This window comes from Scatophagus argus, chromosome 3 (genome assembly GCF_020382885.2).
Source record: "Scatophagus argus isolate fScaArg1 chromosome 3, fScaArg1.pri, whole genome shotgun sequence".
Taxonomy (NCBI): Eukaryota; Metazoa; Chordata; class Actinopteri; family Scatophagidae; genus Scatophagus; species Scatophagus argus.
Window position 1 is genome coordinate 12,069,166 of NC_058495.1, and position 15,385 is coordinate 12,084,550.

Sequence of the window (15,385 nt, forward strand, 5' to 3'; positions counted from 1 at the left end):
TATATATATATATATATATATATATATATATATATATAAGTATAAGTAATACCATCCAATCAACTAAGTGAGTAACATTATGTCAGGCTGGAACACAAATTTCAAAAATAACAGTTTTATGGACCAATGGATATATTAAACTAAAGTAAATCTGTTAATCCTTTGCAGGTACAAGTTTGTTTTGTGTGTATATGCATACATGGAGAAACATTTGTGTCCAGAGTGATGCAACTAACAAGTGATGTACCTAATGTAAATATTGACATTTTTGTGATATGTAATTAAAATCCTCCCATTCAACATCATTATGAAACATCATTTAGGTCAGGTGTCGTTTATTCACTTAGCGATGCAGCATATATAGACGTACACATTTTCAAATATCTACAAACATCCACGTTTGTCCGTACTCGAAACAACAGATGCACCCGGCCCATGACAGCGTCTTGCACGTGGAACAAATGAAGACTCTGTATTGTGTTCTCACACGTCTGCTCTCGTGTTCCAGGGTCAGAAGGGGAACCCAAAAGGGAAGTTAAATGAGCGCATCGTGGTACAGTATCACTACACTCAATGGCCTGACATGGGCGTACCAGAGTACACGCTCCCCGTCCTCACCTTCATCAACCGCTCATCGGCGGCTCGCACTGCAGACATGGGCCCTGTCCTTGTGCACTGCAGGTACGGTACTTATTATAGAGCTCCAGGGTGAAATGAAAGTTACTTATGAGTGTGAGATTCTCATAATTGCTGATTTGTTAAACAGCTCCTTCTGCGGGTCTGCCATTGTGCTCATCTCGCTTTGTGCTCTGCTTCTCAGTGCAGGGGTTGGGCGCACAGGGACGTACATCGTCATTGACAGCATGCTACAGCAGATCAAGGACAAAGGCACAGTCAGCGTCCTGGATTTTCTCAAACATATCCGCACACAACGCAACTACCTTGTTCAGACTGAGGTAAGAGAGCTGAGCCCGTACATAAGCACAAGTACAGTTTTGATGTTCTTGTATTTCGCTTTGCTCCGCTGTGGGCCCTTTTGCAGAGGGAATATTTGCTTTTGTTTCTTGGTGTTAGTACTTGATGAACTTGATGTGCTTACTTGAGTAAAATGAAGTATAAAGTACTTCTTGCCTCTCCCTCCACAGGTGTGCCTCTTTTTCTCCCCTCAGTGATCATCTTATTTCATAAAGCTACTTGTCATCACAGTCTTTGTCTGTCAGTCAAAGACAAACAGGCTGACTGGCTCTGATTGACTTTTTACTCCATCTGAATAAATTAACATCCATTCAAATAGCAGCCTCTGCCCTGATAAAAAGTGCTGGAAAAAAATAAAATAACCTACCGTAAAAAGCTGGATGAAATAAAATTCCATAATAGCAAGCTGAGTTTTGATTTCAGAGTTGAATTTCCTAATATTTTATTTCTACATATTATTTTGAACTCTTTTAACCTCTGTCTACCCTCAGGAGCAGTATGTTTTCATCCATGATGCTCTGATGGAAAACATCCTGAGCAGAGAGACAGAGGTGCCCGCCTGGCAGCTGCATAGTTATGTCAACAGCATCCTCACACCCAACTCGACAGGCCGTACACAACTGGAGAAGCAGTTCAGGGTGAGTAAACCCGCTGGGAGTTGGACTGGTCTGGTTAGACAAGCTGTCAGCATCTGCAGTTGAAACCAGCAGCTAAAATCAAGATCATCCTCTGATGTCTGAATCAGAAGCTTGTTAGCGCTTTTGCATGGTGATGTTCAAGTTCTAGATGGGAATGGATTCAGTGCATCTCAAATGTTGGTTGTAATAAAGTCATGTCTATCATCCCTGCTGCCTCATGGAAAGCCTGATGAATGTTTCATCAGACTCCTGCTCTCTCAACATCAGGAGAGAGAAACTAATTGCTTGCACATACTGACAATTCCTCCTGAGTGTCACATGCTCATTATTAATGAGAAAGACTTGCTGTTATAATAAATCAGTGTAATCTCATGGACTAAAATCTGATTTTTTTTTTTCATCTTCTGGTCTTTGCCTTCTCCCTCACCAGCTTCTGACTCAGTGCAACACACGCTTTGTGGAATGCTTCAGTGCCCACAAAGATAGCAACAAGGAAAAGAACCGCAATTCCTCAGTGGTTCCCTGTGAGTATCTTATCTGTTTTACCACAGCACACTTCCAGTGGAGCTGAGGTTGTGGAGAACCAAGGTCATGTCGAACATGTGAAGTCGCTGCAGTCTACATTCAGGGGTGCCAAGAGGGCTGGGTAGAGAGTGTTTACACGGAACATTTGAAGGATAAAATTACATTTGAACATTATTAAAGAAAAAAAAAAAATTCCACAAATACAAATCTGCTCTGTGTTTTTATTTTCTTTCCTTTTTGAAATGGAATAAGAGTCAGACTCAGAGGATTTCCTAACGTTGTATTCTGCATTTTCAGTCAGTACATTATTAAAGACAATTCATATTCCAAAATTAGAATCTGTAATCCCATAAATTAATCTTTGTGTGCCTCCGTTGCACCCTGATGGGTTGGAAAGGAGGTCCTTGTCGCTATAGCAACAGGAAGGATTGGTAATGAATGAGTGCATTATCAGCCAATGCAATATTATAGAGGCTTGGGTTTGCGATTTAATGTATTAAATCTCTCTGCCTCTCCACAGCGGAGCGAGCAAGGGTCGGACTCACCACTCTGCCTGGGATGAAAGGAACAGATTACATTAATGCATCCTACATAATGGTACAGTGCAATAGTCTGGCTCACGTGTAATTTGAAGACCTTTATTGACAGGTCTGACAGTTCTTGATGACAGTTTCCTAGAAAATGTCCAGTAGTCTGTCAGCCTCCATAAACATCCATCAGTCTGAGTGGGCTGAGCGTAAGAGAGGCTAACAGCTCACATTTTGTCACCTCAGGGTTACTTCAGGAGTAATGAGTTCATCATTACCCAGCATCCTTTGCCCCACACCACCACAGACTTCTGGAGGATGATTTGGGACCATAATGCTCAAATTATCGTCATGTTGCCTGATAACCAGGGCCTGGTAAGTGACCCTCAAACTGAAATGAAGCATTTGTTTTTGTTTGTTTTCTCTTTTATTTCTCCTTTAGAATAAGGAATGTCTGATTGAGGGCGAATCTGTAATCTAGTCCACATAGAGACAGAAAGAAGAATGACAGAAAAAATGAATAAAACAAAGAATTAGTGAGTTTGATAAGTGAATGTACCAGAAACATGCCATTGTTTCTCTGCAGGCTGAGGATGAATTTGTTTACTGGCCAAGCCGGGAAGAGGCCATGAACTGCATTGCCTTCACTGTTACGCTCATCAGTAAGGATAGACTGTGCCTCTCCAATGAGGAGCAGATCATTATCCATGACTTTATCCTAGAGGCTACACAGGTATGTGGAGCTCATGTAACATCAACTAATGACGTGTACGATCCCAAAGAGCGATTACACTATTGGTGTCAAGTCATGTGTGTGCGGAGTGACTCTCTCTCCTGTGTGTGACAGGATGACTATGTCCTGGAGGTGAGACATTTTCAGTGCCCTAAATGGCCCAACCCTGATGCTCCTCTCAGCAGCACCTTCGAGCTCATCAGTGTGATCAAAGAGGAGGCCATGACTCGAGATGGTCCCACCATTGTGCACGATGAGTATGTTTGCTTTACCGCTCTGTTCTCCTGTGTCAACACCTGAAAAGGGTTGAGAGGTGGCAGAAGTTTCTTTGGTTTGTTCTAGTTCATCTTGCAGGTGTTTGTACTAGTAAAATGGAAATAAAGTTCTAAAAGACTTTTAACACAGCACTTAGCCCAGGGCTAAAAGCTTTCTTAGAACCCTCACAGCCCCAGGCTAAAGGAGCTATTAGCCCCTGGCTAAGAACGCTTCCATATTTTTAGAATCCTGGCACATTCCAAAGTGGGCTTACCTCAACTTGCTGGCCCTGGCCTACGGCAGGCCCCAAGTTTGCAGAGTTATCCCCTGAAAATCAATTAAACCATGGGCTAAAAGGTGCCAGTGCGCAACGGCGCTAATAAACGAGAGTGAAGAGTGGTCCTGCAACAGTCTGGAACGTAAACATTAGTTGTATGTTCCAAGGGACATTTAACCCAGAGCAAAGAGAAGCGCGGTGGGAATCGTACAGTCCTGGGTTAACGGGGGGGTGGACTTTATCAGCTTTATCCTTCACCCTGGGCCAAGGATATGTATGCAGTGTGAAAAGCCACTAAATGTGAAGAGCTTTCCATGGCTTGGGGTTTGAAAGTCCTTTAATGTATACCGTTACTGAGAGTCTACAGGCAACTTCCATGGGGAATAACAGTACCCCTCTGAAGTCTCAAAGTAACCAGATGGCCATAACAACTTCCACAGTTGCTCCCTCTTACTTCTGCACCTCAGCTGCAATTCTTGAAAGCACTCGCTAATTGGATAGTCTTCATCACTATATGTTCCTGACACTCACCACACATCATCCCTCATTTACGTAAAACTGTCTTGTCACAGTTGTCACGGACTAAGTAACAGGCCAATCTGTCTCCTCACTTATTTAAATGACAGGATGCTAATTGCTAATAACCACAATCAGTATGGAAGCACAGTAGTTTTTGTATCACACCTTTTATCCTTTCATTTGTTGTAGTATATATTATTTTGACAGATAATTGCTGGTTGCAGAGGAGTGCACATATGCTAATAACTTCTCAGTCTGCAGTTAGTTAGGGTGATGATGAGATACAAGCCCTAAAGCTAGAAACAGCCTCACTCACTGTCATTTGTGATTGAGTTAAAGTAAGGATTTAGGAGGTGCAATGTTCTTTAGGAACGCCTGGACAGGAAATTCAAAAGACAGTTGTCCCACAGAGCTCATTTTGAACATTTCCACTCAGGTATGGAGCTGTGTCTGCAGGCATGCTCTGTGCCCTCACCACACTGTCCCAGCAGCTAGAGAATGAGGGTGTGGTCGACATCTACCAGGTGGCTAAGATGATCAATCTCATGAGGCCTGGAGTCTTCACCGATATAGTAAGTTTTCTTTTTTTATGTCAAATACAAACAGGATCAGCTAACTCTGAAGCCCCCCTCAGCTCTACAGAGCATCTTACCATCTTTCAGGTTATTTACTCAATTATTTATTTGGATTTTTTTTTTTTGCCTTGCAACTTAATTTTCCAGCAACAGTCAGCTTTATTTTGCTAAAAAATAAAAAGAACCCTCATCACCTTATAGCAACTAGATGGTGAATACATATTCAGCTCTGTGTCTGGTTTCCACCAGCTCCTCACTGAAATATCTGGGGCTTCAGCAGCTAAATGCTCCACTATGTTACTTTGTCTTGCTGTCACTTAGAGCCTGATGGCAAGTCGAACTTCTGGGCTTTTTGCTGGAAACATTTGTCTAATTGAGGTCAAAGAGGTTTGTTCAGACTCCCTCTTTTTGTAATTGTATGGGGCGTGAAACCAAACCAGCGAGCTAAAAAGCTCCAGAGAGCTGCACAGCTGGCTTTTCGTTCTGTTTCAAATGATGACCCCTTTCAAGTTAGTCATTTGATTCAATGTTTCAAAAAAATATTAATTAATGCAGCGTTGAAAGAAATGTCATGATCTTTCACAGTTTTGCAGCACATGAAAGGATGTGACCTGTGATGTTAACCTGCTTTGTGTCTCTGCGCACAGGAGCAGTACCAGTACCTTTACAAAGCCATGCTCAGCCTGGTCGGTAACAGAGAGTGTGGCCTGAGCCCCATGCACATGGACACTAATGGGGTGGCGGTGATCGCGGACGAGTCGGACCCTGCAGAGAGCATGGAGTCGCTCGTCTGAGGACATTCCTACAGGCACTTAATTTGTAAAAACTTTTCTGAGGCCTTTTTTGCCAGACTATTGATTAAATGAATAACCTTATTACTTTTTATACTGATAAAAGTTTTTTGATATTTATGTTTTTGTCCTTTATTTCTTGTCTTAAATGTTATACTGCTGAGCGTTTGCACCTGTTTAAGTTGACGTGAGGAAAAAGCAGCTCTGTCCAGTTTGCACTATCCTATCAGTGTTACTGCCTAAATCCAGTGAGTGAATAAGTTTCACAGTGAAATCCTGGCATCATGACACAACTGGGACCTTGGACCGCATTGAGACAAACCTGAAGCTTGAAGACCAGGATGAATTATGGCGATCTACTTCTAACATTGTCTCAAAATAAAATATTGCATCACAACATAGCCCAGCATGCATTATGTCATTTTGCCACCTCGATCAAACTAACTGTATCGAGGCTCCACTCCACACAGGTGAAGCTTTTTATCACATGTTAAGAGACTATTACCTGCCTAATATTCATATATTGTCCAAATATCTCACTGCTGTCTTGTATGATATACTTATGGCTTATTTTGTGTGTTAGAACATCTAATGTGAACATTTATTGCTTTTTACAGGGATTTATAAATTTATATTGTTACATTGTTTTGTGTGTGTGTGTCTATATATATATATATATAGACACACACACACACAATAGCCAGCCTTTTGTTTTTTAGTACTTTTGCTTTTGATTCTATAGCTTGTCATCAGTAATCTATAAAGCTCCATTTTGTTTTCATCATTTTGTTCCAGCTTTTTGCAGCTTTTCTAACCTCAAAGTTCAACACAAATATAAGGGGTATCTGTATTGTCCCAGTACAATGTCTGCAAAAAAAAAAAAAATGTTCTCCCCACAAAAACTTGCGTGTTTTATAACATTAAACCACAGTGGATGTAATTAAGATTCATTTTTGACACTGAACAATAAAGGAATCAAATGCCTACAAATTGAGCTAAAATAATTGCAAACAGAAAACCAATCAAAACCAAAAAAAAATCAGTCACAAAGATATTCAACCCCTTCAAGACAATAATTTCTAAAACAGCGCGAGACTCTGAGTCTTCATGAATAAATTTGTAAATCCAGGCATGTTTATGTCCATTTTAATGAAGACAATGAGTGAGAAAAAAGTCCGAACTGGACTGAAGTCCAGACTGTGACTCAGACATGCCAGAACATTAACACATTGTTCCTCTAAAGACATTGTTGTGTAGCTGAGGCTTTATGTTTCATCATTGTTCTGATGAAAAATAAATGTTCTTGCAGTTCTCTCAAACAAATCCTGCAGGATTTTTCCATACTTTACTGCACTTGCTTTAAGCTCTGCTGAAGAGAAGCATCCTTGTCCAGAGCTCTCCAGGCCTCTTTCTGGTCTCGCTAGTGCCCCTTCCTCCCTTCCTCGCACTCAGACCTTTGAGTTGTGCCAGACTTTTCCATTCCTGTAATTGTGCTAGTGACATCCAGTGCCTTACATCCTTCCTCTAATTAGTATTTTGAAGTACACTTGACAGATTTGTTTGGAGTGTTCATTGGTTTTCATGATGCTAGGAAATTGACAAAACAGACTTTGGGCTGCAGGTATGTTTTACCTGTTTAGCCTAAAATGTCTGTGTTCTGATCCGTGTAAAAAAAAACAGAAATCCTAATTACATTCACTGTGATTCAAAGTTGTAAATAAATACAACATAAAAGAAAAAAAGTCCAAAGGAGGTGAATATTTTTTGTATGCATTGTAGTGTTTTTGTTTGTTTGTTTTCTTTTGTTTGGTGGGGTGGGGGTGGGTTGATGCTTTATTTGTAACCAAAGATGTGGTTCCAGTTTGCAACATGTAAGTGGTTTTGTCTTGAGATCTATTTAATCAACTAGAATTTAAAATCAAAATGGTTAATTCTTGCAGTACAGATGACCTGTGTCAGAGATGTGAATTTAACAGTTCAGCATGTTTCTGTTCTCAGGATTACAGACGGTAATCTGAGTACATGAAGCTTTCCTCACATTAGACAATGACATATAACATTCTGACTGTAAAATGTATTTTATTCGGGCTGATGTTCTGTTTCCGCACTATTTTGTGGCTGTTAATTATAAGCCCTTTTCAATCCTGACCTCCCTCTCTCTTGATTGATTTATGTGTATCCTCATACTCTGTCATGTACTTTGTGATGCCAACTTTATTGTGTGAACACCCACAACAAAGGAGGATGTGCTAAATTCAAACTGTCCAACAAGTGGAGAATTGCCTAGATTGCTTATTTCATTCTGCAGCAAAACTTTTCTTTCTTTTGAATGAATGCTAACATCCTTTCTGCTTGATATTTCTACTCTCATTGAAAACAAGAGTGCTGTGGCTAAACAGATTTACTTCAGAAACAGTTATTTTTGACTTAAATGGGTTCTTGGTGATCATAGAAGTTTATATTTTCATACAAATATTTGGTTTGTATAATAGCCCTGTGACAGATTGTATTTTTTGTGGGAAATATGTTATCTAAATCTCCACAGCAAAATCCCCTCCTGCTCCTCCGAGGTCCATGCTGATATTTAGACCAGACATTTTCTCAGCGGTCCAGGGATCCAGTATGTTACCCTCAGCGCATTTTCGTAGTTCAGGTTGGTAGTTCAGTCTAATTTGTGACATAAAATGGTTTCATGTTTATATGATAGTATCATCGCCATACATTTCTATGATGCTGTCATATACCATATTATAGTGTATTAGTGTTATTTAATAGGTAAACTGTATTGCTATACATTAAATAAAGTTTGGGTTTGGGTGCACAGCATCCCTGTGTTACTTCAAACTACTAATGGAGGACTGTTGACTTCAGCTGATGCCACGAGCAGCAAGTAAGCAACCAGTTAATACTGTCAGTCTGTCATCCAACAGTCATGGATGAACTTGTGTTGAGATCAGTTTCCAAGGCAGGCAGCTAGTGAACATGACAGGATGCACATGTACAGTAATTTTTATTTAGAGGCCACAGTTCTTGCATATTACAACTGTTGGCTTTCATAAGGCAAAAGCAAGAATGAATCCACCAGCTAATTCACACAGAAAACAGAAAGCGTTTGGGGAGGGTGGGAACCCACAGGCATGCAGCGATGGCTCAGAATGCAATGTACAGCATTTTATATTTATATATATATATAATATATACAAAACAACAGTGAGACCCAAACAAATGCCAGACGTTTCATTCTACACAATTACAGAACAAAGACAGACCAACTTTTTTTTTTATAATAAAAAAAATTATTTTTGCTCTTTTCTCTGTAAAAGTGCAACTCAATTAAAATAGAACCTGTTTCAAGGCCTTTTAATGTTGAAATAAAAATAGAATCTCCCAAGTTATCAAAATGGAGCTATGAGAATATTGCATCTCTAGAATACCCACTCGTGGAGGTTCAAGATTCCTGTTGAATCATGTCTAATTAGTAATTGAGATAAGATCACATAGCATTGACACATGATAAAAATGCAGGTCTGGACTTACTGTTGATGTCAATAACAGTGAGTAGACAACAGTGTATCTGTAACAGCCGTAAACAATACAGAGGTTTATTTTCAGTTTGAAGCAGTTGGCATTCACTTAAAAACAGACAAGACAAAGAAAAGGGTCCACACACTCATCATCACGACAATGTACCATTAATGAATGTAGTATACGACAAAGAAGCGCCATATAGGTTTGCATTGGACAGGGACACACCTATTAATCTCACTCAACATTGTCAAACAAATGGTTCTCCATATTGCTTAGTAACACATAGAAATGAATTTAGAAATGAATGAATCAAAGATAGGTGCTATCTTTATCATGACACAGCTAAACTGCCAATCATGGTTATTTTTTAACATTTTTATTTAGATTTTTCCTCAGTATAAGTACTATTTTTATAGTTAATAGTTCCTTCATAGGCATTTCGAGCTGACAAAGAGGTCCTAGAGTGGCTATCTGAGTTGGTACATGCATCGGTAACCAGGCTAAAGTCAAAAGTGTGAAAGGGGTTCAGGGTGAGGGCATTCAGGGCTGGGAGGGAGGTTTGGAGAGTCAGTGTATGGGCTTCTAGTCGTCCTCTTCATCCTCCTCATCACTGTCCTTCATGGAGATGCCTTGCATGCCTCCTTCCCTCACTGAAGCAGTGGCCTCCTCCACAGTCAGCCTGTTGCGCACCGTCTCGTACATCTTGCTGTTGAGGGTGGAGTCGAGGACGCCCTGCAGGCGAAAGTCCCGGTACTTTTTCTGCAGGAGGATGGAGATAAATCAGCCCAGCGTGCACACACAAAAAAGTCTGGGTGTTTTATTAGCTGGATAAGCGTTTTCTGTCCTCACCTTTGTAATCCTGATGAGGATTTTTAGCTGGTAGACGTGGAGCTGCTGATCCATGCGTTCAGTGAGCCAGGTCCCCAGCAGGTTCATGGTGGCAGTGTACCATTGCTGAAACACATAAACACAACGCTCTCCAGCAAAACACACACTCACACACATACTCAAGACATCATGACATAAAACTAACCTTAAAGACAAACAGCTACAACTAAACACAAACAGCAAATGACAATAACATTAACGTTCAAGCACCCCCATGTGTGTGTTCAAGCATTACTCCAATAAAACCTCTGAGCTGCTTCAATATATGTGAGGTTACTTTTCATGCGACCCATGTGTACAGTATATACCAGTTAGTGAGGATTAATGGCTGGTCTTGATTTCACTTCACAAGACAAAATATTCTTGCATTTCATGAGTCAGAATCAGAAATCGAATCAAGTTAACGGGCTGCATTAGCCGAATGTAGACATACACATGAAGTCTGGTACGAAAAATCTTATCAGTTAAAGGGAATCAAAAGCTACTACATAAAGTCAGCTGTTTCTTTTCATCATGCATTTCAAAAATTGAATGTTAATGGAACAGTTTGACGTGTGCAATACACAAATTTACTGTCTCGCAGAGGATTAGATGAAGAGATCAATCTCGTCCATATCGTAAAATAAGCTACCACCAGCAGCAGTTAGCTTAGCTTAGCCCAGAAAAAGGAGTAAACCTCTAACGTGGCTCGGTCCAAAGGTAGCAGATACATTTCCAGATCTCACAAATGAAACATAACTTTTTTTGTTTAGTCTGTAGTTACTGTGTCTGGGCAAGAAAATAATAAGGCACACAGCCTGCCGGCAAAAACACTAAAGTGTTGTGTTTATACTTTTTGTTTTTCTACAAATTACCTAAATGAGTTAGTATGTTTTAGACATGCTGAAGGTGGATTTTGTTAGCACTGGACAATGTCAGGCTAGTCGCTGCCCCTGTCCTGGTTGAAGCTTCATAATAAGCAGATCTTATCGTCTAAGTATAAGCATGTACTTTGTGTACTTCACAAAATGTGAAACTGTTTCTTTAATATCAGTCTATATGACTCACAGGAAGAAGCTGTTTGAGAAAAGGTTTTAGGGCCTTCAAATTTACAAAACACAGAGTTTTACTGACGTAAAGTCATGCATTATTAAGAATTTAAGAACTTAAAAATATTTAAGAATTAAACATGAAAATTGGTTGAATTACAATTTTACCATCACGACAAATTCGCTCCAATGTTATGTATGAAGAAGCATTTAAATTTAAATTATGTTGAATCTGGGCCTTCCTGTTTGTTTGAGTAAACGTTACTAACACACGCACACACATACAGACACACAAGTACGGCAGAGTTTAACATCTACACTCAAAGTGTGTTTATACTGCAGCGTTTTAGAGGAAAAAGAGCAATGATGCTAGTGCTACTTGAAGAAAATAATAAAACAGAGGGAAGTCATAAAGCACTGACAGATTTATCCGTCTTAAACTGTAATTACCCTCTGAATGCGAAAAAAAGAAGTTCCTCAAGTCAACATTTTGTTAAAGCTGCACGGCCTATCAATTATTGAAGGCAATTACTTAGCCTTTATTTATAATTTATTCAAGTAGAAATGCCGGGCACAATTAAAATTTCCTACGCTGACGATAGAAAACTCCTTCTGTATGTGGAATTAAAATTATAGTTTTGACACGAGTTCATTAGCAAAAGAAAAATAGAATGAAAGTGAGTAAATGGTTAGCAGGCAGGGAGCAGCGGTGCTATTTTCTTGTACCTTTCCTCCACTTTGCTTTGGGTGGTAGTTTTCCAGACTGTCTACTTTTAAAGTTACAAGAAAACAGCACCCAAGCCTAATAGTAACAGTTCTTATACCTCCAATTTCAAGAAAAGAAGTCAACTTTGAACATGTGAGTAGGCAGGAATGCAGACAAGGTATCTTAGGCCCGAATTAGAAGTGTGAAGTATGGTGATTTGTTTGGTCGAGGTTCAGGGGTTTTTTTTTTGTTTTTTCTTCAAGGTTCATTTAGATCAAGATTAGGTGAATGGTTGGTTGGTTTGAACTTGAGGCCGGATATGCGGATGCCTGTCCACTTCACAGTCGAGTTGAGCGTGCAGTGCATGCAGACCTTGCAGGTGGGTGAGTGAGTGGCAGAGTACGTGCTAAGGAAGACTGCTGTATGTGCAAATGAGGCAGAACTCTGAGGAGGAGGGTCATGCTAGAAGATGTACACAGGAAGATTATTTGACTCTAAAATCATGCCAACCAACATAATGTGATAAAACAACGCAACGCAACACTAGAGATAAGTGCCACTTTTTGAATAGAGGAGGCAGCAGGAATGGTGTTAATCAGAAAAGAGGAGATTAAAAAGGATTGGAATTAATTAGTGAAAGAAAGAGAGATAAAGTAGAGCCTATGCAACATCTAGGAACATTTTGCACATGCATGCAAATGGATGGATGGAAATGTGTTCAAATGAAAGAGAAAAACACTGACATCTTTAAAATACAGAATAGTTTAAAATGCTTAAACCTAAACATTCACAGCTTGAGAAATCTTCAGAAGAATTTCCATGACAGTGCCGAGTAGGATTTCAGTGTACTTTGGGGCCACACGGAGGACACGAAGGGAAAAACTCTGACAACAACAGAAGAAGGGGAGTAAGTGTGGACCTCAAAGACAAAAGCAGACCCACGCTTCACAACAGCGTCACTCCTCGCTCCAAAAAACACCACCAAAAAAAAAAAAAATTAAGAACATAATTATATTTATCTGGCACAAGACTGCCGCGTTTACAGCCAACACAAAAATATAAAACCAAAGGCAGACTGCTGAGTATCTCTCGGACATAAGCACTTGACATCACTGCCTCACAGAGCTGAGAATCTGTCAGACACACAAAGCCGTCACACACCTGTAGAGACACAGGTCTGTACATATAGTTTCTGAATGACATGAAGCACACACACATCACAGCATTATGTGTCGTTCAAATCACACATGGAGGACACATTACTGCCAATGTATCCTGTTTAGGATTATGTTTTTGTAAGACAGTGCTCTCTTCACCCTCTAACACACTGGTTCCCAACCCTTCCTGGCTTGAACAACTATAGACATGTCATGTCTTCTCATAGCACTTCAGCACAGGATGCATATTTTTATTAGCTGTGAGACTTTGATCCTGATGTTTCCTTCTCAAATTGCTTCATTTTTAGATTCCTGCAAGCTATGTGCAATTTAAATTCAGTTCAAATGTAGTGAAGTTAGTTAGACAGCCTCGATATGCCAGTGGTGATTTATTTTTTATTACTGATTTACTGGCCAATTATTTCCTCTTGGTGAATCATCTGGTTTATACATTTTTAGAGAATTGTGAAAAAAAAACTGACAACAATTTCCAAAGGCTCATTGCTTGAACCGACAGCCCAAGAGTTGAGGTTACTTATTCCGTAACCCCTGTACTGTGATAACATTAATTCAGTCAGTATTTCCTGGCAGTTGTGACAGTCATGTCAGGGCAGAGCCACACACCTCCTCCATGACAGGGGGGGTGACACTGCCTCATTTAAATAGCTCTTCTTGCTTTACTCATAAGTGTTTTTTCTTCTGACACTCATCTACTGCTCAGCACAGAGCAGGACAGCTTCATTAAGAGTCATCACACAACTAGACGAATGTTTGAAAGAGAACCTGAAGATGTTCAGCGTATAAGACAAGAAAAAGAAGCAAATTCTCAAGGAAGAGAAGCAGACGTCTTCACACAGTGACTGCTGGTTAATCAGAACAGTTGCCAATTAGTTTTCTGTCAGTCAATTACTTGTTTCAGCACTAAAGATTGTTGAGAAAAATGACAAGTTCTCCGAGCAGGTGTAAGTCTCTCCTTATTAATTGGAGACACTAATTATGGAAGAGTCAAAGAAGACGTGTGGCTTTTCTCTTGGAAGAGGTCTTTGTTTATGTATTTGCTTATGTATATTATTTATTTGCGGTCATCATTTAGGTGTGGTAGAGCCACCCTTCACCTTCAGCTGAAGTGATCAATAAATGACTGTTGTGTTTATAAAAAAATTTATAAAAAGGTACTGCTATTTTTTATTTATATTATTTTGACAACATAGGTTACTCTTTCATTTTAAGAGACAAATGTCTCTTAATTTCTGACTTTCTCTCCCATTTTATCAGTGATTCACATGACGCTCTGCTACAGTTCTTATTTAGAAACTACTCCTGTTCACTTTACACTCATACAACAGGCTGCAGAAGGTATTTTACAAGAAATTATTTTGTTTAGTTTTTATTCTTTTTTTCCCCATTTTCTAAATCATTCTTTAAATCATCTAAATCTCATCTGTTGGAGTTTTGATACCCAGGTTGGGAACCACTGCTCTAACAGACCAAGGGTTTTTGACATGTCAGCATCCGAGTGTGACATCATTATGTCATCCTGGCCGATCCAGCAGTGTATCCTTCACCCAGCATTTTCAGTTCATAAAGAAACTGTGTGGGTGCTCCACTGTGGACTGAGGCCACAAAGGTTGAGTGTCATTTATTCAGGAGGCTGACATGCTTTGTATGGAAAGTATCTGAAAGCACAGAGTACAGTAGTGAGCTAAAACATATTAGCTGGTGTGTTGGCATGTGATCACTATGGATAGTTCTGTCCTTTCCAGAGAGCACTGCTTCAGATAATCCTTTTTTGAGAATGCTTTTATGGACTCTTTGTAAATAAAACTTTCCTTTTTTATAATACACAAAGGCCCAAAAGCACTGTGGCAATGCACACCAGAATGCAGAGGGCAGCAGCTAAGGTTCAGAGAGAAGAGAGACAGAAAGAGAGAGAAAAGTCAAGAGGGGTAGAGGATCAAAACAGCCTCTTCTGCCAGGTTCAAATATATTTCCTGGTCTCAAAATGGGACTTATCCCTCTCTGCCCTGTTGTTTTCCCACATTTTGGAAGGCCCCTCCCTTCTTACGAGGAGGAGACGGCATCTTACTTACATCAAATAACCTTTCTATATACACCTCCTCATTGACCTTATCACGAAGCATATCCTGAGAGTGGCGAACAAAGGTCACATAGCCGTCAGCCACGTCCATTCCCGGCTTCTGTAAAGCAGAAACAGAACAGGGCTCATCAGCAGAACTGTTGATGTTCAACTGTATCTGGCAAA

The 15,385-nt window shown here is 39.9% G+C and overlaps 2 protein-coding genes across 19 annotated transcripts in view; one reads left to right on the plus strand and one right to left on the minus strand.

Moving 5' to 3' along the window:
* Positions 1-7,963, plus strand: part of ca16b (carbonic anhydrase XVI b) — a 99,887-nt gene extending 91,924 nt beyond the window's left edge. For 2 of the 3 annotated variants that reach the window (XM_046383546.1, XM_046383545.1), the window contains 10 exons: positions 509-681; positions 821-956; positions 1,467-1,613; positions 2,044-2,137; positions 2,659-2,735; positions 2,912-3,040; positions 3,252-3,398; positions 3,513-3,655; positions 4,886-5,021; positions 5,672-7,963. In XM_046383546.1, coding sequence (XP_046239502.1) covers positions 509-681; positions 821-956; positions 1,467-1,613; positions 2,044-2,137; positions 2,659-2,735; positions 2,912-3,040; positions 3,252-3,398; positions 3,513-3,655; positions 4,886-5,021; positions 5,672-5,818 — 1,329 coding nt within the window. In that variant the 3' untranslated portion in view covers positions 5,819-7,963. Of the gene's footprint in view, positions 1-508; positions 682-820; positions 957-1,466; positions 1,614-2,043; positions 2,138-2,658; positions 2,736-2,911; positions 3,041-3,251; positions 3,399-3,512; positions 3,656-4,885; positions 5,112-5,671 lie in introns of all 3 variants that reach the window. The other variant, XM_046383544.1, reaches the window with a different exon arrangement.
* Positions 7,964-8,808: 845 nt separating this feature from the next.
* cadpsb (Ca2+-dependent activator protein for secretion b) overlaps positions 8,809-15,385 on the minus strand; it is a 63,026-nt gene continuing 56,449 nt past the window's right edge. For all 16 annotated transcript variants that reach the window (XM_046383561.1, XM_046383558.1, XM_046383563.1 and 13 more), the window contains 3 exons: positions 15,213-15,320; positions 10,193-10,297; positions 8,809-10,102 (listed from right to left, as the gene is read on the minus strand). In XM_046383561.1, the coding sequence (XP_046239517.1) occupies positions 9,926-10,102; positions 10,193-10,297; positions 15,213-15,320 (390 nt within the window). In that variant the 3' untranslated portion in view covers positions 8,809-9,925. The remainder of the gene's footprint in view (positions 10,103-10,192; positions 10,298-15,212; positions 15,321-15,385) is intronic.